This window comes from Leopardus geoffroyi, chromosome B4, assembly GCF_018350155.1.
Source record: "Leopardus geoffroyi isolate Oge1 chromosome B4, O.geoffroyi_Oge1_pat1.0, whole genome shotgun sequence".
NCBI lineage: Eukaryota > Metazoa > Chordata > Mammalia > Carnivora > Felidae > Leopardus > Leopardus geoffroyi.
In genome coordinates, this window is record NC_059341.1 from 132,006,714 (window position 1) to 132,031,219 (window position 24,506).

General features: G+C 50.4%; 1 protein-coding gene across 2 annotated transcripts; it reads right to left on the reverse strand.

Annotated features, from left to right (window-relative positions):
• Positions 1 to 210: 210 nt before the first annotated feature.
• LGALS2 (galectin 2) lies at positions 211 to 6,199 on the reverse strand. Of its 2 annotated transcripts, XM_045463031.1 has the most exons (4): positions 6,072 to 6,199; positions 2,029 to 2,111; positions 709 to 865; positions 211 to 536 (listed from the first exon to the last, which is right to left on the reverse strand). In XM_045463031.1, the coding sequence occupies exons 1-4, from the start codon at positions 6,075 to 6,077 to the stop codon at positions 390 to 392; spliced, it is 393 nt and encodes a 130-aa protein (XP_045318987.1). In that variant the 5' UTR covers positions 6,078 to 6,199; the 3' UTR covers positions 211 to 389. The 2 variants fall into 2 exon arrangements, with proteins under 2 accessions (XP_045318987.1, XP_045318985.1); XM_045463029.1 differs by lacking the exons at positions 2,029 to 2,111; positions 6,072 to 6,199 and adding an exon at positions 1,014 to 1,243.
• Between the last annotated feature and the right edge of the window lie 18,307 nt (positions 6,200 to 24,506).

The window sequence follows — 24,506 nt, forward strand, 5'->3', positions numbered from 1 at the left end:
GCCTGCTCCGTCATCCCCCCTCCGTAATCACTAATCACTTGCCCCGGTGATAACTGGGGACCGAGAGGCTACAGCGGGTGCTTAGAGGTGTCTGGGAGAATGTCCCAACCCCCACCTCGCAGCCCTCCGACCTTATGCCTCAGTTTCCTTCCCTGTCGCATGAGGCTGCTGGGAGCATTATGGAAATCACCACAAGCACTGCCGCAGAAAGACTAGGTAAAGGTGGCTTCTTTTGTCTGGTCTTAGCCTCAGGGGAGGGAAGTAGGGTCCCAGGGGCAGGAACTGCTGGCCGGCAGCCGGGACTCAGCGGCTGCTGATCTGTGACGGAGCGGGAGCTCAGGATCGGGAATCCGCAGTGGGGTCTTTGACTCCGGTGAGGTGCTCTCCGCTCAGTCGATCTTGAAGGAGGTGATGCTCAACCCACCCTGTATGCTCAGGTAGCTCAGGTGGCTGTGGCCCATTCTGTTGGGAAAGGTCAACTGGTGCCCGTCTGACAACTTCACTTTGAATCCGTCATTGTCAAAGGTCACGGTGAACTGCGGCAGGAGGGAGGGTGTCAGGGAGGCTGGAGGCCCTGGAAAATGGGCCACGGCAGCCCCGGGGTTGGCCTCAACAGTGCCAAACCCCATGTCTAGGCCAGGGTGCCCCCCCCCCACCTGGGCTCTCTCTTTGACATCCTCCTCGGGCACCTTTCCCCTCTGACCTCACCTTGACCTCTGACCCTGGGCTGAAGCACATGTGACCATCCTTCTGCTCCTCCCCCCAGGTGCCATCCAGTGAGTTGCAGACGATGACAGATTCATGGAAGCGTGGGTTGAAATGCAGGTCCACTTTAGATGACCCCTGGCCCAGATTAAGGGCAAATCTGCAGGGAAAGGGGGTAACAAGGATTAGGGGCCAGCCCTGGGTAAAGCTGCTTGGGTCGCGGGGTCTTGGTTGACCACAAGCTGAAAGAAATCACAAAAGAAAAGTGTTAACAGAGGCCTGCGCCTTAAAACAAAGGAGGCGACAACCTGCTCGGACTCAGCACTGGAGCGTCATTCCATTTGGCACAGGGACTAAGGCTCTCGACAGGAGGGTGACTGACAGTGACAATCTCAGGAGTTCGGGGTACCTGTCCTTGGGGGAGAGAATTGTCCTTAGGTATCTGAAGATCCGCTGAGTTTGGCCATGAATGGCTCCCTGTCATTGACAGGTATTCAGTGACAGGTGGCGAGCTCCCTGTCATTCCAGGTATTCAATCAGGGGCTGTGTGACCTGTTGACAGGATCCCTACAGCCTGGGTCAGGCCGCCAAGGTCCCTGAGAGTAGAACATTCTGAGTCATGAATAGGGTGCCTTCACTGGGAGGGCTCAGACCATGACCGTATACTTAGGGAACCCAAGTAGGAGAAAGGAGTGATTTTCCTCTTGGCTCCTACCCTACGCCTCTGCCCACCTCTCCTCAACCAAAGGCGGCTGCGGATCAGTCCCAAGAAATTCTGTAACCGTGTTCTGCCCACGGGAGAGCCCGAGTGCCGAGCTGTTAACAACGGAATTAAAGTGCGGCTAGTTCTAAGGGAGAAGATACAAAAGAGACCACTTGGCGCCCCCCGGTGGCTCTCTCTGGTGTAACGTGTGTGAAAGGCTGGCCTCTGCCCATTCAGCTGGGTGGGGGGGTGGGGAATTGTGCTTTCCCTAGAGACACCTGACCCACAGGGGGCTGGGCAGATCTCTAGGGGCTTCCCTACCTACCCCCTTCAGTGTCTTTGGGGGCCACGGAGTTGAGCAAATAGCACGAGTTGTGAAATTCTGGGGGTCCCCAAACCTAGCCTCGGAGGTGAAGGCAGGCCCCTAACAGGAGGGGAGCCAGCCGGGGGCATGGCAGGGATGTGAGCACGAGCAAAGGATTTAAAAAAAAAAAAAAAGCCCCTGAGGTCGCTCTCCCCTGTGACCATCTCACAAGGCTGCCCTGCCTGCCCCCAACTTCCAGGCCTGTGGACAGCCCCCCTCCCCGGGTCGGGCCCACCCGGCCTCTCCCCTTGCTCACCCAACGGCGTCACTGGCGATCTTGCCCTTGATCTTAAGGGTTGAGCCCAACTTCATGTCCATGTTCACGATCTCAAAATTTCCCTGTGCCAACGGAGAAGCACGTCACGCACATGCCCAGAGCCCTTCTGCTGGCGGCCCCCATTCACCCGCACCTTCTCACGGGGCCTCAGGTCTCGTTCACCCTCTGCACCCTCGAGGGCACTGCGCTGGGAAGGGAAAAAGCTAGAGTGCGCTGGTCAGAGCCTTCTAGAACTCCCTCTTCCCTGCCTTGCTTCACTCTCATCCACCCAGCCTGATGCGAACCACGGGGCCCAGCTGGGGGGTCCTCAATATGCCCATCTGTGAAGTGGGTCCTGACCTTACAGTTCCCAAATAGGTTCAGGTGATGAAGGCACCCTTAGCAGAAACCCCCAAATGAGGATGTGTTCAGCTTCTGCAAAACCTTGGAGCCATTTTACTAACAGAAAGTGATCGTATCAGAGGCGTGCAGGGCTTGGCCCATCCAAAACCAGGAACTATAAAGCTCTGTAAGTCACGTGTCTTGACATGTCCTGTCAAAGTCCCTCTCCAGACCTTACTTTCCTCATCTATAAAATGGGCTCATTTGATTTATCCATTCACAACCAGTGCTAAGCCGCCCCCTCTGTGACAGACACTGCCGGGAGCCCGGAGGTTAATAGCACCCACCTTCAGGCCGTTGGGAGGGGCAAGGTCACGTTTGCAGAGCCCCAGACATAGAGGCTGGCATGAACTACAGGCAAATCGAGGGACGGATACCATTATGATTACTTGCTGTTATGATCAACTCACTCCTTTTTCCATAGGACCTTAACAGCGCCTAGATTTCCATATAGCACAAGTTTCCCACAGCTGCTCTGTGGTTAAAGGAAGGGTCTTGAAGCTATCTCTCTCTCTTTTTTTTTTTTAATGGGGAGGGAGGATGGCTATTTTTTTTTATGCTTATTTATTTATTTATTTTTGAGAGAGACAGAGACAGAGACAGAGAGGGAGACACAGAATCCAAAGCAGGCTCCAGGCTCTGAGCTGTCAGCGCAGAGCCCGGGGAGGGGGGCGGGGTGGGTTTGCTCAGACCCACAGACTGTGAGATCTCGACCTGAGCGGGAGTCAGACACCCAACCGACGGAGCCACCCAGGCGCCCCTTGAAGCTATTTTCAAAGCTCATTACCCAACACTTACAAAATGTCCCTTTTTCCACATCCATGCTCGGAAGGCGTGTGGTGGGGGGTGGGGGGGAGAGGACACAGGCAGCAGATACCGAAGATCTCAAACATCCCGTGGGAGACCACGTTTACGTTGTGCAATTTCTGTTTCACAGATTTTTGGGTTTTTTCCTGGAGCCCGCACGCCTGAAACTCACAGGCCTGGGGCGCTTTGCTGACAGCCAAGGGCAGAGTCCTTGGGAGGATAGTCAATGCTCCCCCACTGGCAGCTGCCTTTTTACCAAGGGGGAAGGCGATCCAGTGTGCACACACACACGGCGGGCTTGCCCGGCTGTCCCAGGGGCGGGACATTTCAAAAGGCAGGTCTGAAAAGAGGCTGTGCACAGCCCAGGAGAGTGGAGCCAGCAGCCCCCACACCGGTGAGGCGGGATGACTCTTTGTCGTGGGGATGGCCCGTGCATCCGAGGGTGTGGAACTGGAAGTCTGTATCCACCAGATGCCAGTAGCACCCTCCCTGCCAGTGGTGACAAGCGCAAATGTCCCCAGATGTGGCCAAATGCTCCCAAGTGGGAAAAATCTCCCCGCCGTTGAGAAAACGGGGGTTAGAGGCAGGAGAGCCTCACCCGTCCGAGGGACGCTTGGTGTGACAGCTGGATTGCCGTCTTGAGAACCAGACAGGCTGGGTTAAAATTCTCCTACAGCGTCTCACAGATAGACAAGTTTGCCGCTCAGAGACAAGGTTATCCGGTCCCTCCCAAAGATGTTCAGACGTTACCAGAAACATAGATGTCCTGCCACAAAGCAGGCTGTCACAGATGGGTGCTCTGAGACGCATACATGGCTACAACCAGACATCGTGAGCAGGCTGAGTCTTCTCGTCTCCCCCCAGTTGCCCACCCACCCCCCCAGGACCCTGGACCAGTCAGGGTGGGGCCTGTGTAGGGAAGAGCACCCCCATTCCTTTACCACCTCCTGGGAGCTGCCTGGCTGAAACAGAAGGAGCAAAGCCCCCAAGGATAGAGGTGGGGGTTGCTACGGGATGGGAGCACCAGAAAGGCCAGGGACAGGTGCCTCTGGACAGGGAAGGGTGCCGGTGGGAGCGTGCAGACCCGGGATCCCTGTCCTCACTCAGCAAAGTCTGAGACAGACAACGGGGGGCAAAGCCAGTTTGGGGAGTGGGGCAGGAGTCGGTGGTCAGGGATCGAGTCCTGACCCTACCCCTGGTTGGCTGAGTGACCTGGGGCCAGCTGCCTCCCTTTCTGGGCCTCGGTTCTCCCATCATTAATGTAGGATATTTGGACTAGGTGATCTCTGGAGAAGGAGGAAAGAGAGGGCAGGGATGGGACGACCAGAGAAGGGGAAAGACGGGAAGGTCTCTGGGCCACAAAGTTGCCCTTGGGAGGCAGGGGGTGGGGAGTGCATCATCCCTGCCACACTGACCCCTCCAGTCACGGTCACATCCTGCACCTTACAGGGACTGGCTTGAACAGCGTCTCCCGAAAAGTCACGTCCACCTCAAACTTACGGATGCGACCTATCTGGAAACAGGGTCTTTGCAGATGTAATCAACTTAAGATTTGTTTAGGGTGGGCCTTCAATCCAATGTGACTGGTATCCTTATAAGAAAAGGGAAGAGAGGGGCCCCTGGGTGGCTCAGTCCGTTGAGCGTCCAACTCTTGACTTCGGCTCCGGTCATGATCTCACAGTTTGCGGGTTCGGGCCCCTCATCGGGGCCTGAGCCGACAGCGCAGAGCTTGCTTGGGATTCTCTGCCCCTCCCCCACTCATGCTCGCTCTGCTCGCTTGTGCGCGCGCACGCTCTCTCTCTCTCAAAATAAATACACTTTAAAAAAAAGAAAAAGAAAAGGGAAACGTGGGCCCGGAAACACAGACACACAGGAGAAGAGGCCATGTGAAGGCAGAGGCAGAGATCAGAGTCGTGCAGCTACAGCCAAGGAATGGCACAGACTCACGGCAGCCACCAGAAGCTGGAAAAGACAAGAGAGAATCCTCCCCTGGAGGCTTCAGAGCAAGCATGCCCTGCCAACCACTTGATTTCAGGCCTCCACCCCCCAAAACTGCAAGGGAATATTGGTACAGCAGCCACCGGAAACTAAGACACCGTCTAATCCTCAGCAGATGCCATCTGTGATCCAATTCCACAAACGCGGGAGATTGAGGCTCAGAGAGGGAGAGTGACTTATCTGAAGCCACACAGCAAGCTGTGATAGCGCCAGGTTTGGAATCAAAGATGGCAAAGAGGATCCACTCAAACGCCTGCAACGTACAGGTCATAATGTTGGGTGGTTTAACCTCTGAGCCTCAGTTTCTTCATCTTTATAAAGCGCAGTAGGGGCGCCTGGGTGGCTCGGTCGGTTAAGCATCCGACTTCGGCTCCGGTCATGATCTCACGGTCTGTGAGTTCGAGCCCCGCATTGGACTCTGTGCTGACAGCTCAGAGCCTGGAGCTTCCTTCAGATTCTGTGTCTCCCTCTCTCTCTGGCCCTCCCCTGTTCATTCTCTGTCTCTCAAAAACAAATAAACGTTTAAAAAAAAAAAAGTTAAAGCCCAGTAGATGTTGGCAGTTATTATGACGGATGAGATACGGAGTCTAGAAAGGGGAAGAGGTAGGTTCCGGCTCCCCCAGCAGGGTGGTGGTGGGGGAGCGGAGAACATCTACCCTAGAGGGCTGTGGAGACCGTCTGCCCGACTTGGTCAGTCTACGGACAGGGAAACCGAGGCCCGGAGAGGGGCAGTGGCTTTCCTCCAGCTGCGCTCCCCCGCCCCCCACCAGCTGCCCCACTGAAGCGCAGATGTGGGAAACGGAGGAGGTGGGCAGCGGGCAAGCCGGCATCCTCACCGACATGGTGGCAGCTCCCGGTGCGGCTCCCGGTGACTCCTGGAGGTCTGGGCTCAAGATCACGCCTCACAGCCCAGTTTATATTCTAGAATATTACACATTAACTCCCCCAAGGCCGTACATGAGGACTTTGGTCCCTCCTGCCCGGGTGTCTGTCCCCTCACATCTCCCAGGACGGATGAGAGGCTCCTCATCCGGGCACACCCAGCCCAGCCCGGAGCCACCTGCCCCGTGCCCGGCCCAGCACAGGACCAGCGCCCAGCCGGGCATCGGAAGCCAGCACAACCAGCAGGGGAGCTTGGCAAGCCACCCAAGGTCCTGAGCCCCACTTCCTCATCCTCGAACAGGGAGATTGCTGTGCGAAAAGCTCGAAGCTTTTAAAAAAAATAAAATCTTAAAAACAAACAAATAAATAAAATAATAAGTAATAAATAAAATAAATGTTAAAATAACAATAATAATTAAAAATTTTACAAAAGCTCAAAGCTTTAAAAAAAAATAAAATCTTAAAAATAAATAAATAAATAAATAATAAGTAAATAAAATAAATTTTAAAATAATAATATTTAAAAATTTTACAAAAGCTCAAAGCTTTTAAAAAAAATAAAATTTTGGGGCTCCTGGGTGGCTCAGTCGGTTAAGCGTCTGACTTCAGCTCAGGTCACGATCTCGCGGTCCGTGAGTTCGAGCCCCGTGTCGGGCTCTGGGCTGATGGCTCAGAGCCTGGAGCCTGTTTCTGATTCTGTGTCTCCCTCTCTCTCTGCCCCTCCCCCGTTCATGCTCTGTCTCTCTCTGTCTCAAAAATAAATAAACGTTAAAAAAAAATCTTAAAAATAAATAAAATAACAATAAGTAATAAATAAAATAAATTTTAAAATAATAATTAAAAATTTAAAAAAGCTCAAAGCTTTAAAAAAAATAAATATTAAAAATAAATAAATAAATAAAATAATAAGTAATGAATAAAATAAATTTTTTTAAATAAATTTTAAAATAACAATAATAATGAAAAATTTTAAAAAGCTCGAAGCTTTAAAAAAATAAAATCTTAAACATAAATAAATAAATAATAATAATAAGTAATAAATAAAATAAATTTTAAAATAATAACAATAATTAATTTTTTTTTAAAAAAAGCTCGAAGCTTCTCGTTCTCTGCGATGTCGAGATTCATTTTGAGAGACTTCTGTTTTGTCATCTCCCGTCACCCGATGGTTTTTCTGATTGTACGTGTAAGTCTTAAAAAACGATACACAGTTGGGGCCCCTGGGGGGCTTAGTCGGTTAAGGGTCCAACTCTTGATTTCGGCTCAGGTTTTGATCTCACAATTTGTGAGAATGATCCCCGAGTCGGGCTCTGTGCTGACAGCACGGGCCCTGCTTGAGATTCTCTTCCTTTCTGTCTGCCTCTCTCTCTTTCCCTCAAAAATAAATAAATAAACTTAAAAAAAAAAAAATAGGGGCGCCTGGTGGTGGCTCAGTCAGTTAAGCATCTGACTTCAGCTTCGGTCATGATCTCACTGTTCATGCGTTCGAGCCCCGCATCGGGCTCTGTGCTGACAGCTCAGAGCCTGGAGCCTGCTTCGGATTCTGTGTCTCTGTCTCTCTCTGCCTCTCCCCCAATTGCACTCTGTCTCTCTTTCTCAAGATTAAATAGGCATTAAAAAAATTTCTTTTAGGAGCACCTGGGTGGCTTAGTCGGTTGAGCGTCTGACTTCAGCTCAGGTCATGATCTCACGGTCTGTGGGTTCGAGCCCCGTGTCAGGCTCTGTGCTGACAGGTCTGTGGGTTCGAGCCCCGCGTCAGGCTCTGTGCCGACAGCTCGGAGCCTGGAGCCGGTGACGCCTGCTTCGGATTCTGTGTCTCCCTCTTCTCTGCCCCTCCCCCACTCATGCTCTGTCTCTCTCTGTCAAAAATAAATAAAAAAAATTTTAAAAATTAAAAAAAAAAAAAGAAGCAAACATTCATAACCCTACCGCCCAGAGGGCACCTGTTCTGTTTATGGCACACTTCACTCACTCCTCACGGTTTTCTGTGGATTTTTATCCCTCTGTGCAATTGTTTATTCTGCTGCGTTCAGGAAACATTAAACCCACAAATCTATATTTCAGAACTAGATTTTAATGGCAGTGAAATATGCCACTTTTCAATGACTCAATTTCTTGGCCCAATTTCCTCCCGCTGAACACTTACATTAATTCTCAACGGATGCCATTGAAAGTCCTGCTGCATTAAATCTATTTGCGTATAAAATCTGACTGCCTTCTGACAACTTACTGAGGGTGGATTCCCAGAAGCGGGATTTTTCTAGAGCCCTGGTTTGGCCAAGCCAGAGCGGTTTCCATCAGAGCTGGCAATGGCCACTCTGGAAGGGGTGGGGGGGAGGCGAGCCCTGCTCAGAACCCTCTGGTGCCAGGAGCTGATGGGTGGCTTGCTGCCCAGTGCTTACACGGGACACCACCTCCAGTCCCCTGCCCACCCCCGGAGGAGGGTGATTTCCTCCTCTTAAGCCACAGGGAAATCAATCCCTTCTCGGCTTTTCTCCCGGGGCTGCTGCGGTAAAAAGCCCAAGCGAGATAAGGAGTCTCCAAGTGCTTTTGAAACGGAAACTCCCTAATCAACAGAAACTACCCCTTGTAAAGGTGGTATTTTTCTGATTATAATAGTCATCCTGGCTCACTGTGGAAGGTTTCAGAGAATGCACAAAGTAGAAAGAACGGACACGTTCACCTGTTTTGGGAGAATGTTTAAAGGCAGGGGAACACGACCACATTCTGAATCGGACACTTTTCTGCGTATGTGTGTGATATGAGTGAAAGATATTTTAAAAGGAAGAAAGGGGGCGCCTGGGTGGCGCAGTCGGTTAAGCGTCCGACTTCAGCCAGGTCACGATCTCGCGGTCCGTGAGTTCGAGCCCCGCGTCGGGCTCTGGGCTGATGGCTCAGAGCCTGGATTCTGTGTCTCCCTCTCTCTCTGCCCCTCCCCCATTCATACTCTGTCTCTCTCTGTCCCAAAAATAAATAAATGTTGAAAATAAAAGGAAGAAAGAAGGAAAGTAAGTGGGGGCAGGGAGGAAGGAAGGAAGGGAGGGAGGAAAGAAGGAAAGAAAGAAAAGAAACAAAAAATCAAAATCACCCACATTTGTATCTCCAGCCCGGTTGTCTTTTTTTTTTTTTTTTTTTTTTTTCAACGTTTATTTATTTTTGGGACAGAGAGAGACAGAGCATGAACGGGGGAGGGGCAGAGAGAGAGGGAGACACAGAATCGGAAACAGGCTCCAGGCTCTGAGCCATCAGCCCAGAGCCCGACGCGGGGCTCGAACTCACGGACCGCGAGATCGTGACCTGGCTGAAGTCGGACGCTTAACCGACTGCACCACCCAGGCGCCCCTCCAGCCCGGTTGTCTTAAAAACGCTTACCTTCCTGGGGCGCCTGGGTAACTCAGTCGGTTAAGCAACTGACTTTGGCTCAAGTCATGATCTCACAGTTCGTGGGTTCCAGCCCCGCGTTGGTCTCCGTGCTGACAGCTCAGAGCCTGGAGCCTGCCTCAGATTCTGTGTCTCACTCTCTCTCTGTTCCTCCCCTGCTCGTTCTCTGTCTCTCTCTGTCTCTCAAAAATCAATAAACGTTAAAAAAATAAAATTGCTTACCTTCCAGGGCACCTGGGTGGCTTAGGCAGTTCAGCGTCCCACTTTGGCTCAGGTTATGATCTCACAGTTTGTGAGTTCGAGCCCCACATCGGGCTCCGTGCTGACAGCTCAGAGCCTGGAACCTACTTTGGATTCTGTGTCTCCCTCTCCCTCTGACTCTCCCCCACTTGTGCTCGTCTCTCTCTCTGAAAAGAAAGAAAGAAACTTAAAAAAAAATCACATTTTGGGGGCGCCTGGGTGGCTCAGTCGGTTAAGCATCCGACTTCGGCTCAGGTCATGATCTCACAGTTTGTGGGTTTGAGCCCCGCATCGGGCTCTGTGCTGACAGCTCAGAGCCTGGAGCCTTCTTCAGATTCTGTGTCTCCCTTTCTCTAACCCTCCCCCATTCATGCTCTGTCTCTCTCTGTCTCAAAAATAAATAAACATTAAAAAAATTTTTTTTTTAATTTTTAATCACATTTTTGGGGTGCCTGGGTGGCTCAGTCAGTGAAGCGTCTGACTCTTGATTTCTGCTCAGGTCATGATCTCACAGTTTGTGAGTTCAAGCCCCACACCAGGCTCTGCGCTAACAGCATGGAGGCTGCTTGGGATTCTCTCTCTCTCCTTCTCTCTCTCTCTCTCTCTCTCTGCCCCTCCCCTGCTCACATGCTCTCTCTGTGTCTCTCAATATAAATAAATGAACTTAAAAAAATTGTTCCTGATCACACTTTTTGGAGACCCTCCATGGCCACGGTTACTTGCTCGTGGTACAGCGTTAAGTGAATAAGGTGGCAACAGAAGCAGGTTCCCAGGCTACGCGATGGGCCTTACAGAGCTGCCCTCACTGAATTGTGCAGGAGGCCATCAGGCTGCCCTGAGAGGCAGCAGCGAGGAGCAGCCACAGCAAAACTGCTAGCGTGCGCCCCTCCAGGGTGCCAAGAAGGACATCGCCGAGCTGGCCACACAGGGTACAGAGGACTTTGTTCAATGCATGGGATTGAGAGCTTCCAAGAAGAAAAGTAGAAACACAGCCAGGCCTTAAAGAGACCAAGCCTAAGAGGGGAGAGGAGCTTGAGCACGGGAAACAACCAAAACACGATTAATTACAAACCACCCCCCACCCCCACCAATGAAAGGCTGCAGAAAGTTCCAGGATCCTGGGGCAGGAAGAGGTCCTCGGATATCATTTGGAACTGAAATCTGGGTGCCATCACTTTCCAGCTATGTGACCTCGGGACCAGTTATTTAACCTCTCAGATCGATCTCTTCCTCTGTAAAATGAGACCATACGTGTTCTAAGGATTAAGGGAGATAGAGCCTGGAGCTTTGTTAATAGTTAACAGATATTATTTATTATTATGACCAGGAGCCCAGTGCCCCACCTGTGTTGGCTGTGAGGAAGGTGGCTCGCCCCTACCCGGCAGGTGCACCTGAGCCCCCAGGCCTGTGGGAATGTTCTGGCAACCCCCCAGGGCCCCATTATGACTTTTGCGGGTTCAAGGCACTTCTGCCTTCATGGGCCCCTTCTTACATTAATATATATATATATGCACATATATTTTTATATACACATATATATAATTATATTTTACAACTGCACTGAATGAATCTATCAATGTACCTATATATAATATATTATACCTATATATAATGTATAATATGTAATATATTATATTTAATTTATAATAATATGTAAATTATATTATAATTATTATATTTAAATTATATATTATATAGGTATAATATATTATATATTACCTATATAATAAATTATACATTATATATTAATATACCTGAAACTACCATAACACTGTATGTTAGCTATAATGGAACTTTTAAAAAATGTTATATATTAAACATTTTTTCTCAGGGGTGGGTGAGATGGGTGAAGGGGTCAAAAGGTATGAACTTTCAGGGGCACCTGGGTGGCTCAGTCAGTTGAGCATCGGACTTCAGCTCAGGTCATGATCTCACAGTTTGTGAGTTGGAGCCCTTCGTCAGGCTCTGTGCTGACGGCTTGGAGCCTGGAGCCTGCTTCTGACTCTGTGTCTCCCTGTCTCCCTGCTCCTCCCCTGTTCACATTCTGTCTCTCTCTCTCTCTCTCTCAAAAATAAACATTAAAAATTTTTTTTTAATTAAAAAAAAGGTATGAACTTTCACTTATAAAATAAATAAACTATGGGAGGTACAGCATGGTAACTATATTTAATAATACTCTTGCATATTTGAGAGCTGCTAACAGAGGAGATCTTTAAAGTCCTCATGCAAGAAAAGAGAAAGAAAAACAAATTGTGCGACTCTGCACAGCGCTGGATGCTCACTGGACTTAACCATGGTGGGCATTTCCCAACATACACAAGTATCGAATCGTTACGTTGCATGCCTGAAACTAACATGATATCACACGTCCATTATACCTCAATCAAAAACAAAAGCAAAAAACCCCACACTTTTTTCTACCCGAAAGTTCATTTTCTTCCGATTTTATAAGAAATCAAAACCTTTCGGTGAGCCTCTGGAGTGCGTTGGGTGCCTGGTGGGGAGTCAGCCCCCCGTTTCTGGTGACTGTTGCCCACTGGCCCTTCTGCTGTTGGGAGACTTTGATCCCGAGGCCTGTGAGATCCCTGTCTATCTCCTATCCTGTCCTTCTCCTCCTAAAGAACAAACAGCCCAACACATCCTGCTTCCCTCCCTGCTCACCCCCTCCCCAACATCCTCCTTCGGATGGCAGAGAGAACAGGGTGGGGACACAGGGAGGCACCGGTATCAGATGGGTAAGTGTCTTGGCTGTGTCACCTACAAGCTGAGTCGCCATGGCAAATCACTCTGAGCTGCAGTTTCTTAATCTGTGAAAGGGAGCTGATAGCACCTTCTTCTCAGGGTGACCGTGAAAGTGTTTTAGTTTAATTTAAAAACTTATCCTGGGGCGCCTGGGTGGCGCAGTCGGTTAAGCGTCCGACTTCAGCCAGGTCACGATCTCGCGGTCCGGGAGTTCGAGCCCCGCGTCAGGCTCTGGGCTGATGGCTCAGAGCCTGGAGCCTGTTTCCGATTCTGTGTCTCCCTCTCTCTCTGCCCCTCCCCCGTTCATGCTCTGTCTCTCTTTGTCCCAAAAATAAATAAATGTTGAAAAAAAAAAAAAAAAAAACTTATCCTATGCTGGGGCGCCCGGGTGGCTCAGTCGGTTGAGCGTCCGACCTCGGCTCAGGTGATGATCTCACGGTCCGTGGGTTCGAGCCCCGCGTCGGGCTCTGTGCTGACAGCTCGGAGCCTGGAGCCTGCTTCAGATTCTGTGTGTGTGTCTCTCTCTCTCTTCCCCTGCCCCGCTCGTGCTCTGTCTCTCAAAAATAAATAAACATTAAAAATTGTTTTAAAGCCTTAACCTATGTAGCATGTGGTCACATAATAGATGCTAAGAAGATAAATAAACAGATGTCTTCCTTCCCTTGGGAGACTTCCTAAATGGGTGACAGTTCCACCTGTGCTGCCGACCCCAGTGTCCAGGAGGAGAGAGGACAGAGAAGAGGCTTGGGTGAATTTGCAGTGAGCAGCACCGAACAACATGGATTGTGGCTGGTGAGCGTACTCCCTCCTCTGCCCCCTTGGGAGGACAGCCCTCCCCGGGAAGCCAGTGTCCCTTCTCCCAGAGCCTGGGAAGCTTGGACAGGAACATGTGGCAGGTGAGGGGAAAGATGCTGGTGACAGCCAGATGTACCACCACCAGGTGGCCAGGAGCTCACGGCACCAGGTTAGGAGTTCCATCTCCCGGACGGAGCTGGGGGCTCATGATGTATGCTTTCTGGTCTCCATATAGATCAAAGCCCTCCTAGCCTCAGTCTTTCTTTCTTTCTTTTTTTTTTTTTTTTTTTTTTAATTTTTTTTTTCAACGTTTATTTATTTTTGGGACAGAGAGAGACAGAGCATGAACGGGGGAGGGGCAGAGAGAGAGGGAGACACAGAATCGGAAACAGGCTCCAGGCTCCGAGCCATCAGCCCAGAGCCCGATGCGGGGTTCGAACTCACGGACCGCGAGATCGTGACCTGGCTGAAGTCGGGCGCTTAACCGACTGCACCACCCAGGCGCCCCTTTTCTTTCTTTTTTTTTTAATTTTTATTTATTTGTGAGAGACAGACAAAGTGTGAGTGGGGGAGGGACAGAGAGAGACGGAGACACAGAATCCGAAGCAGGCTCCAGGCGGTCAGCACAGAGCCCGATGCGGGGCTCGAACCCACGAACCATGAGATCATGACCTGAGCCGAAGTCAGATGCTCAACCGACTGAGCCACCCAGGTGCCCCATCAGTCTTTCTTCAGAGGTGTTAGCCTCAGGCACAGGGAAGCTTTTCTCGAGCTGTGTGACCTTGGGCAAGTCCCGTAACCTCTCTGGGCTTCCGTTTGTCCATCCGTAGTATGGGAACTGTCACACCTCACGGGGCATACGTGAACCTTAAGGGAGAATGTATGCAAAGTGCGAAACGCAGTCCTGAGCCGTGTTCAGAGCTGAGTAAGCGTTTGCTGTTATTAAATATTAGTTTTTAGGCCTGCTGGGGTGTTCGGGCTCTGCCCCAGTGGATGTCCAGTCTTGCTTCTCCAGTTCTGACCAGCTGACCGTCTGTCCTTCAAGAAACTTCCACAGAGTTCTTGCCTCCTCTGGCTCAGAGATCTTCTTTATTTAACCTGACCACCAGTTTCTCCGGCTCCACTCTGAGCCCCAACTGCTGGCTGTTCCTGGCCACACGCCTGGCTGGCATCCCTCCGGGATCACCTAGGTCCACTGGAGCCCTTGGATCATCCCCGCCTCACCTGGAATTGGGGAGGGACCTTGAAGGAGGAAGGAGTTTGGTGAAGTGGGTGATGGGCTGCAGCCACTTAACTACTACTACTCCCCCCCCCCATCCTCCACTCCTGCCCCACAACCCTTTCCCCATCCCCTGCGACCTTTACAAATAGAAGTGAAAACACCCCCACTCTCCTGGTCTAAACCCTCCAGCGGCTTCTTCCGGCATTTAGAACAAAATCCAAATTCGCCTCTTGGCCGATGAGGCCCACCTGACCTGGTCCTGTCCAATTTGCTGCCTTGAGTCACCCCCCACGTCCCCTGGCCAGGCTGACCGTTGAATTCACCAAGCTCATTCCAGCCTCAAGCGTTTGTCCTTGCCTTTTTCCTCCACCTAGAACTCCTCCCCAGTTTTTGGATGGGGCTTAACGTGTCCATCTCAGCTCAAAGGTGGGGAGGGGGGTGCCGGGTGGATGGGTGGCTGGATGGCGGATCATCAGCAGATGGGTATTTGCAAGGGATCCAATCTCGTGGCGCACGGCCCCATCACCTCCTCCCTCCCCTGCCCCCCCCCCCCCAACACACACCCAGAATGCTACCCAGGCCCTTTGGACCAGGGAGGCTCCTTCTCAGGCTCACACCCACCTATGCACACACGGGGCTGGAAGGATTTACAACAGAGGCCATCATGTTCTGTGTTTGGCTTCATATAAGCAGCAAGAGGGACATTTTCCATACAGAAAGTCTCTCTAGAAATTAAACAAGTAAATCAAACTGTTTCTGTTCCTGGGGTGGTCCTGCAGGGCTCTTCCTGGGGGAGAGGAGACCCCAGCCCTGTGCCCCATCCCCCCTTTTCCCCAGGGCCACTCAATCTTCCTGTGGACAATGGAGTCTGGTCCGCTCTGATTCCTGGTCACAGCTGATGGGGCAGATCCCTGGGGGACAGAAACATCTGGATCATAACCCCCAACCTGGCATTCCCAGCCTGCTCCAGAGCTGCTGGCAAACTCTAGGGCAGGACGATATCTGCCTCGGGTCAGATGGGCAGTCTTTGTGTCTGTAAGGGAAGGGGGACAGGCATTTATCTGCCCTGATGTGGTAAATGGCAGAGGAAGCCCCCCCACCGGAGCAAGCTCACCCCCTCCCAAGGCCTGCAGTCCACCTTGAACCCACGAAGCCGCTAGACAGACCTCCCTCCTGTGGAGTCAACATCTTCCCCGGGGACAATCTCCTCCCCATGCCCAGCTGGCCCCAGATCTGCCCCGGGCCACGCGGAACACCTGCTCAACCACCCTAACAATGCCTGTCCTGGAAGGCCGCCTGGGCTCAACCACCCTAACAATGCCCGCCCTGGAAGGACGCCTGGGGCACCCCGGCCGCTTCTCTCCAGGGGGAGCAGCCCTCACTTCCACCGCTGCTCTTTTTTTTTTTTTCTTTTTTGTATTAAAATTTTTTTAATGTTTATTTACTTTGACAGAGAGCTCGGCTCTGTGCCCATCCCTTAGTCAGAATCCATGGAGACCCTTGGGCACCCGGGCACTATGCTCTGCCTCCCAGGGGGACAGAAGGAGTATAGCACCTGGGCCCCATCCTACTTCTACGGTCAACTTCACAATTCAGAGAGGCACCACCCAGAGCAGTCGTGGGCCCTCGTGCAACTCCCAGAGGCCTCTCAGGGGACCACTAGCTGCCAGCACGGTGCTAGAGGAGACCACTTGAGGACACCAGCGGGGACGGTGGCCCCAAGTCCAGAACAGCTGCCCTGCCCTGGGGCCTCAGTGGGATGACATCACCCTCCAGTCCTGACCCTGCCTCTTATGGTATGATCTTGGGCTGGCCAGATGGCCTCGGCTTCTTCACCTAGAAAGTTATTTTTTTTTTTTAAGTTTATCTATTTATTTTGAGAGAAAGAGAGAGAGCATGAGCAGGGAAGGGGCAAAGAGAGAGAGAGAGGGAGAGAGATAATCCCAATCTGGCTCCGTGCTGTCAGTGCGGAACCCAACACGGGGCTCGACCCCACGAATCGTGAGATGGTGGCCTGAGCCGGAACCAAGAGTCGGACTTGGACCAACTGAGCCACCCGGGCGCTCCTAAGAAGTCGTTTTAAAGATTTCTACTTCACAGGATTGCCACGGGGCTAAACGAGAGGACATATGGGGTGGGCTTCACATTACAGACTCTGGCACATCAGAGGAGCTCGGCTATTATGATTCTGTAATTAATAGCTAATGGCTGGCATTTCACTGAGTGTTTTCCATGCTTCGGGCCATTGCGAGGCCCCTCACCTACATCATTAGATTCACTGTGAGGTGTTCAGGGGCCTTCACAGGGCAGAAGCTCCGCAGACAACCCTCCTCTCCAGTGAACACAGGACAGCCCCCAACCTCGGTGTCCCCAGCTGCGGCAGGAGGGGCTGGGAGCGATGACCTTCCAGCTCAATGTCCAGAGATCTCTGGGTCTTGGTTTCTCCCTCTGCTGCTCCTCCCTGCCCTGGCCACCCACCTGTCAGCTGGAGGTTCCAGGGGCCTGCCTGTAGACTCACATGCCCTTCTCCCCTGCAGATATCTAGAGCCCCCCCTCCCAGCCCCGCCCTCCCCAGCCTTCAGGCCCCAGGTCACGTTCAGCCCAGCCCCCAGGAGTCGATTTGCAAAGCGGATAAGGGATTGCTCACGAGAATCTGTCCATTTCCTGGCAAGCGGCAGACAATCAACCCATTGGTTTTCAATATCCAGATTTCGGGGTGCCTGGGTGGCTCAGTCGGTTAAGCGTCTGACTCTCGATATGGGCTCAGGTCGTGATCTCACGGTTTGTGAATTTGAGCACCCCCCCCCCCCCCCCCCCCCGCCGTCAGGTTCATGCTGACAGTGCAAAGCCTGCTTGGGATTCTCTCTCTCCCTCTCTCTCTGCCCCTCGCCCGTTCATGCTTGCTCTCTCTCAAAATAAATAAATAAACTTTAAAAAAATGTTTAAATGGCTACAATGGAAATTTTATGTTATACATGAGTTGCTACAATTTTTAAAAATTAGTAATATACCAAAAAACATTGAACTGTACACTTTTTTTTAATCTTTGAGACAGAGCATGAGAGTGGGGGAGAAGGGCAGAAGGAGAGAGGGAGAGAGAGAATCTTAAGCAGGCCCCACATGCAGCACGGGGCCCAACACCGAGCTCGATCCCACACCCCTGGGATCGTGACCTGAGCTGACATCAAGAGTGGGACACTCGGGGCGCCTGGGTGGCTCAGTGGGTTGAGCATCTGACTTCAGCTCAGGTCATGATCTCGCGGTCTGTGAGTTCGAGCCCCTCGTCGGGCTCTGGGCTGACGGCTCAGAGCCCTGGAGCCTGCTTTGGATTCTGTGTCTCCCTCTCTCTCTGCCCCTCCCCCATTCATGCTCTGTCTCTCTGTCTCAAAAATAAATAAACGTTAAAAAAAAATTTTTTTTTTAAAAAGAGAATGGGACATTCAACCAACTGAGCCACCCAGGTGCTCCTTGAACTGTACATTTTAAATGGCTGAGTCATAGGGTATGTGAATTATATATCGATAGAGCTATTTTTTTTAAGATTTTATTTTTAAGTAACCTCTACATCCAACGTGGGGCTCAAACTCACGACCCCGAGATCAAGAGTCACATGCTCCACGAACCAAGCCAGCAGAGTGCCCGACAATTGAGTTATTTTAAAATCAGAGCTTCCTTGGACTTCATAATGGCAACTTATTTAATTTATTTTCCTCCTAAGGCCCCACCTGGAGTCTGAGCTCCAGCCACAGGGCACAGCCACTGTGTTTTTAGGAGGTTGTGGAAGGGGGTAACCTCTCTCCAGGAGAGAAAGAATTTGCCTCCTCCTGCTGGCCACTAAAAGAACAATCTAAATTAGCAAGAGGGGCGCCTGGGTGGCTCAGTCAGTTGAATGTCCAACTTCGACTCAGGTCACGATCTCGCAGTTTGTAGGTTTGAGCCCCATGTCGGGCTCTACGATGACAGCTCAGAGCCTGGAGCCTGCTTCGGATTTTGTGTCCCCCCCCCCCTCCTCCTTCCCCATTCATGCTCTCTCTCTCTTTCAAAAATAAACATTAAAAAAAAATTTTTTTAATTACCAAGAAAAATAGCTTGTCAGTTGTTAAGCATCTATCTCAGAAAAATGAACAATTAAGACATACATGTGATTTAAAAAATACTTCATAGGGGTGCCCAGGTAGCTCGGTCCCTTAAGCATCTGACTCTTGATTTCGGTCTTGACATTGAGCCCCGAGTTAGGGTCTGTGCTCAGGGTGAAACCCGCTTAAGATTCTCTCTCTCCCTTGCCCTCTGTCCCTCCCCCGACTCGTACGTTTTCTCTCTCTCTCAAAAATAAAAATAAATAAATAAAATACTTCATAGAGCTTGAGAGGGTTGTGCAGGGAAAAGCGCGTCTTCCTCCTACCCAAGTTCCCACAACCACCCAGAGGAGGGTACCAGTCTCCTACTTCCTTCCAGAAATATGTTCCATGCCTCTCAGGTGAGAGCCTGCCATACATACTGTCCCACACTTTGGTTTTATTCTCTTAACAATATATCTTGGAGATTGTTCCGTGTAACTAAAATTCTTTTTCTTTTTTCTTTTTCTTTTTTTGTAATCTTTAACGTTTATTCATTTATGAGAGACAGAGAGCACAAGCAGGGGAGAGGCAGAGAGAGAGGAAGACACAGAATCCGAAGCAGGCTCCAGGCTCTGAGCCATCAGCACAGAGCCCGACGCGGGGCTCAAACTCACGGACCGTGAGATCATGACCTGAGCCGAAGTCGGCCGCCCAACGGACTGAGCCACCCGGGCTCCCCTAGTGGGTTATAATTATAATGCTCACAGTCACTTCTAGGAAGAGTTAGGTGATTGCTAGCTGTCCTAGTATAGACAACGGTTTCCAGAAACACTCCTATCACCCATACCCACGCTCCAGATTCAGCTGGTGTCCTGACACAAAGGGGCAGGGAAAGAGGTCATATCACCACATCACCACGATATGTACCCTTGGCACCCAATGTGGGAAGAAGGTGGACAATGGAGGAGAACCAAGGTCTGCATTGTGCAGAGCCAGAAGCGAGTGTATGGAAAACTCTTCCAATTTTCAGATGTGTGGAATCACAAGAGGGGGGTGGATTCAGTTCCCGCTGATGCCTGGTTGCAAGAGAACTCGGCACCATTGGGAGGACAGTCGACCACACAGCATATGTAACTGTAAATGTGCCACGCACGATTTTCTTCTTTGCTGGGAATCCCGTGGAACAGAATGGATCAGAACACCTCTGTCGTAGGACACACGCCCATAGCAGTGCAAACAGTGAGTGCGTCTGTGTGTCATGCCAGACGTTTTCTATAGCAGGACACATTTTGTTCTGACAAAATTTTGCAGCTCCCGATGAAACAGCACAGAAAATTTGGCCTCCCCAAATGTGACAATATTAAAAATGTAAGATTTGGGGGGGGGTGTGGGGGCGCTGGCTGGCTTAGTCGGTAGAGCATACGACTCTTGATCTCAGAGTTGTAAGTTCGAGCCCCACATTGGGTGTAGAGATTCCTTTTTTAAAAACTCTTTGGGGACACCTGGGTGGCTCAGTCGGTTGAGCGTCTGACTTCAGCTCAGGTCATGATCTCGGGGTTCGTGGGTTCGAGCCCCACATTGGGCTCGCTGCTGTCAGCACAGAGCCCTTCGGATCCTCTGTCCCCCCCTCTCTGCCCCTCCCCTGCTTGCACTCTCTCTCAAAAATTAACATTAAAAATGTTTTTAATTTAAAAAAACTTTGAGATTTATGTGACATTACCAATAACAGATTATAAAGCTGGGAAATTTTTCTTTAAATTTCTTTAATGTTTATTTATTTTTCAGAGAGACAGAGTGCGAGCTGCCAGGGAGGGGCAGAGAGAGAGGGAGACACAGAATCCGAAGCAGGCTCCGGGCTCTGAGCTGTCAACACAGAGCCTGACCCGGGGCTTGACCCACAAACCGTGAGATCATGGCCCAAGCGGAAGTCAGACGCTTAACCGACTGAGCCACACAGGCGCCCCGAGAAAAACTTTTCTAACATAATAAAATGAAAAACTTTTTTTCGATCAAACATGCTGGAAGCCTGACCTTACTTTCTCCTTATAGAAAATATAATAAAGTCACTGCTCTCTGAAGAGCATGCAGCCCAAATTGTAGAAAAGAAAAGAAAACGAAAAAAAAAAGTATTACATGGAATGTCAGGCAGTTAAGAAAAAATGTCTTATTGCTCTGACTTTACGATTATGGTATTTGTCAGCTTTTTAAAGTTTGTCATTTATAAGAATGTGTTTTTTCAGTCTCCATGAATACCTAATTTTATGTTCTTTTATTTTAATGAGGTCTCCAAATTTTTATAAACTTCAGGCTCCATAAAACTCGAGTTCACCCTGTCCTGATGTAACATGCATTGCTTACTTTGGGTATCTGTCCCAGAAAGAAAGGAAGAAAAGAAAAGAAAAGAAAAGAAAAGAAAAGAAAAGAAAAGAAAAGAAAAGAAGAGAAGAAAGAAGAGAAGACAAGAGAAGAGAAAAGAAAAACAAAAAGCCTGGATTAGATAAATGACCTCAGAGACTTCTTCCAGCTCCAGAATTCTCTCTGTGGGAAATGTGCCCTGCCCCCCTCCTCCCAACAGCTGCGACTCCAACAGAAAGACAAGGAAGTCCTGTCTTGGAGCTTATCCGAGTCTTTCCTGCTGTACTTGGAGTTCATTTCCGGCAGGGAGACAAAAACATGGGTGTGCAGAGCTCCGGAGGGAGAGGTGAAGACAGATACCTTGAAGGTCCAAGCTTTGGGGGGAAGGAAAGGACAAACGGATAGGACCCAAACCCTAAACGTAGAGAACTGATATAACAGCCTCTCCCCATATAACAGCAATAGTTACCATTTAGAGCTTTCTTTAATTTAGCATTTATTGAGTGCCTACGGTACGCTAGGTGTGGTACATGTAATCTCTAATCCTCCGCCAGCCAGGACTCGAGGTGAAGTGACTTACCCAAAGTCGCCTGGCTCTGCTCTCTCCTGCCCTGCACACCCTTCCCTCCAGCCAAGTCCTACTTCCCACATACTGTCTTCTCTTGGGGAGGAAATTCCTGCTCCTACTTTGGTTTCCTGTTCACGGGCACCTCCTCTCTCTCACCCCTCAGTTCACCACCAGGATAATTGGTCTTGCCCTCCCCTGCAGCACTTAGAATATACCCCCAGAGGATGTTGATAGTGCGGGCTCACAGCTCCCTGGTGCATTGTCCTCTTGGCCTCACCCCGCTTGAAATTCTATTGTTCATTTCTGGGTTTATCAGTTTAGGAGAATGTAAATTCCACCAGGGCACGTGAATGAAAGCTATCCATCCAGATCCGTCCATCAGCAATTAACAAAGGGCTATATTTGCATATTGCCTTCCGATTGGTGAATCCCGTAGTTTCTAGTTTCCTCCCAGCCAGTAGGGTGAGGGTCAGAGGGTCAGCATCTGTGGCCACACTTCCTGTAAACCAGCTCTTCCTACCCACTGGAAAAGGGTGGGGGTGGGGGTGGGGGTGCGGGTGGGGGTCGGGGAACGACCCTTCATTCCCTAGCCTTTCCTTCCTCCCTACCCCTGGGGTTGGCACACAATCTAGTCACTGGAAAGTGTGACTTCACTTGGTACATCTGAGAACCAGAGCGGGGAAAGGTTGATGTTACAACGAGCTGGGGCAGAGGGAGGCCAGGAACCAGGGTCCTACTATGCTGCAGAGATCGGCCACATTGTGGGGTCAGACCTTTGGGGTGAGTCTGTGTAACACCATCTCGGATCTGGGATCCTTGGGGATCTAGATCGGGCAGGTGCAGGAGGGCTCAGGGAGCACGGGGTGGACTGTACACAGAGTAAAGCTCAGGGTATGGGCTGCAAATTCCTGGGCCACCCCCCACCCCCAGCGAGTCCAAGCTGAATACGAGGTTGTCCAGAAGCCTGTGTTCTTAATCAGCTCCCTGGGGGATTTTGACACAATAGTCACCTCAGGGAAAATCAGCAGAGAGGTGCCTGGGTGGCTCAGTGGGTTAAGCATCCGCCTTCGGCTCAGGTCATGATCTGGCGGTTTGTGAGTTCGAGCCCCGTGTTGGGCTCCGTGATGACAGCTCAGAGCCTGGAGCCTGCTTCGGATTCTGTGTCTATGTCTCTCGCTCTGCCCCTCCCCTGCTCGCTCTCTTTCTTTCTCTCTCTCAAAAATAAATAAACATTAAAAAAAAAAAAAAAGGAATCAAACAGAAGTTGGTGGCAGCACCCCATTAACTTGCGGCCTCAGTCAAGATTTTCTTTAACCTCTCTGGACCTCAGTTTCCTCCTCTGTAAAACGGGGAGACTAATCCCCACCTCAAAGATATACAGACATGTAAAAGTCAGGGCACACGAGAGGTGGGTCAATAACTAGTAGCAAATTATCTTTGTCATGGAATCAAAGCAAAGACAGTGAAACAAACTGTCACACAGGAGATGCTCATTTGCTGGCCAACCCCCCCCAGGACATGGAAAAGTTCAATGAACAAGTTCCTTGCCCTGGTGGCCTCAGGCCTCTCCCTCTACACACTAGAAATGACCCAGTCCCCCATGGACCACATCTTGCTTACTGACCTATTGTTTCAGGCAATCCAGATTTTCTGGGAAAGCTTTAATCGCAAACAACCAATTAGATCATTTTCCATAATATAGGCTTTATATTTGCACCGAATTTATCTTTCCTTCCAGCTAAAAGGTCATTCTTTTTCATAAAGATAATTTACTAAACGTACAGGGAAACAGGGCTGCATTTTAATACTTTATGAGGCTTTTCACTGGTGTAAATTCATACATCAGTGCAATCATCTTCCTTATACCACATGGCCTAGTACTGATTCAGGAAATATGAGCCCCTACCCCTTGTCCTTTTCACATACATAAGAGGTTGAATGCTATATGTTGCACGTACCCTATCATCTTTCTGATTCCTGCTTTCTCCTCAGTCAGCAGTAGAACCTGGAATCGTGATTCCTGGAGCCAAGCACAGACTTTGGGCGCAGAGACTCAAGCTTCCATTCAAATTCTGACTCTGGTGTGCTTAGCTGGAAGACCTCAGGACCTTTGCACTTGCTGTTCTCTTGGATACCCTTCCTACAGCTAGGTCCTTCTCAGCTAAAACATGAACTCATCAGAAAGGTCAGCCTGGCCTCTCCATACACGGTCTCCACTCCTCACATCAGCTCATTTCAGTACTTTTATAATTAATTCACCATATTCTGTTTGCTTTTGTGTTTTCTGTCCTTTGAAGGCAAGGGCTTGGTCTTACGTAGGCTCTTGTGATGGAGGCTGTGTGGGCATGTTGGCCAGTCACGTCCATACACGGGGCCTCAGAAATCTCATCTGTAAAAGAGGGATAAAAATCCCCAGGCCTGAGGTCTGTGTGAGGATTACAGGACACAATGACACCTGCGGTTCTTTGTGCCTCCGCCCCCAGAGGTCAGCCAGGAAGGGAGACGGATGTGATCCCGGATCTGGCTGGAGTCACAAGGGCTAGAAACGAGGCCATGTCTCAGCTTGTTCCTGGACCTCCTACAGTTCCCCCAAGAAACGATTGGGTGCCCTCCTACTTACCCTCCAAGGTCTCTCCCATTTCCTCTTTCTTCTCTCCCCCACCCATCCTCACCAGGCTTTCCAGGGTTGGAAGGGGTTTTCCTGGAGCGGGGTGAGGCATGAAGCCTTTGGAGGTCAGCATGGGTTGGTTCATTACAGGTGCTTCAGGGAGAGCCCTGCTTTACCTGTCATCTCCCCTCCCCCACCCCTGACCCCAGGGCTCCCAAGGCACCCAGAGCAAGGCATGGAAATGGAAACTGCTTTCAAAGGCCAAATTCCTGCATTCCCTGTCTCCTGTGCTGGCCCCCCTTCTTTTCACCATCCTCAGGCTTTCTTCCTCCTGCACCTCCTACTATGACCTCCAGTCTCAACCAGATCCTACCTGCAGTGGCCACAGCTCCTGGGTCTCCCTCACCAAGCCCTATTCTT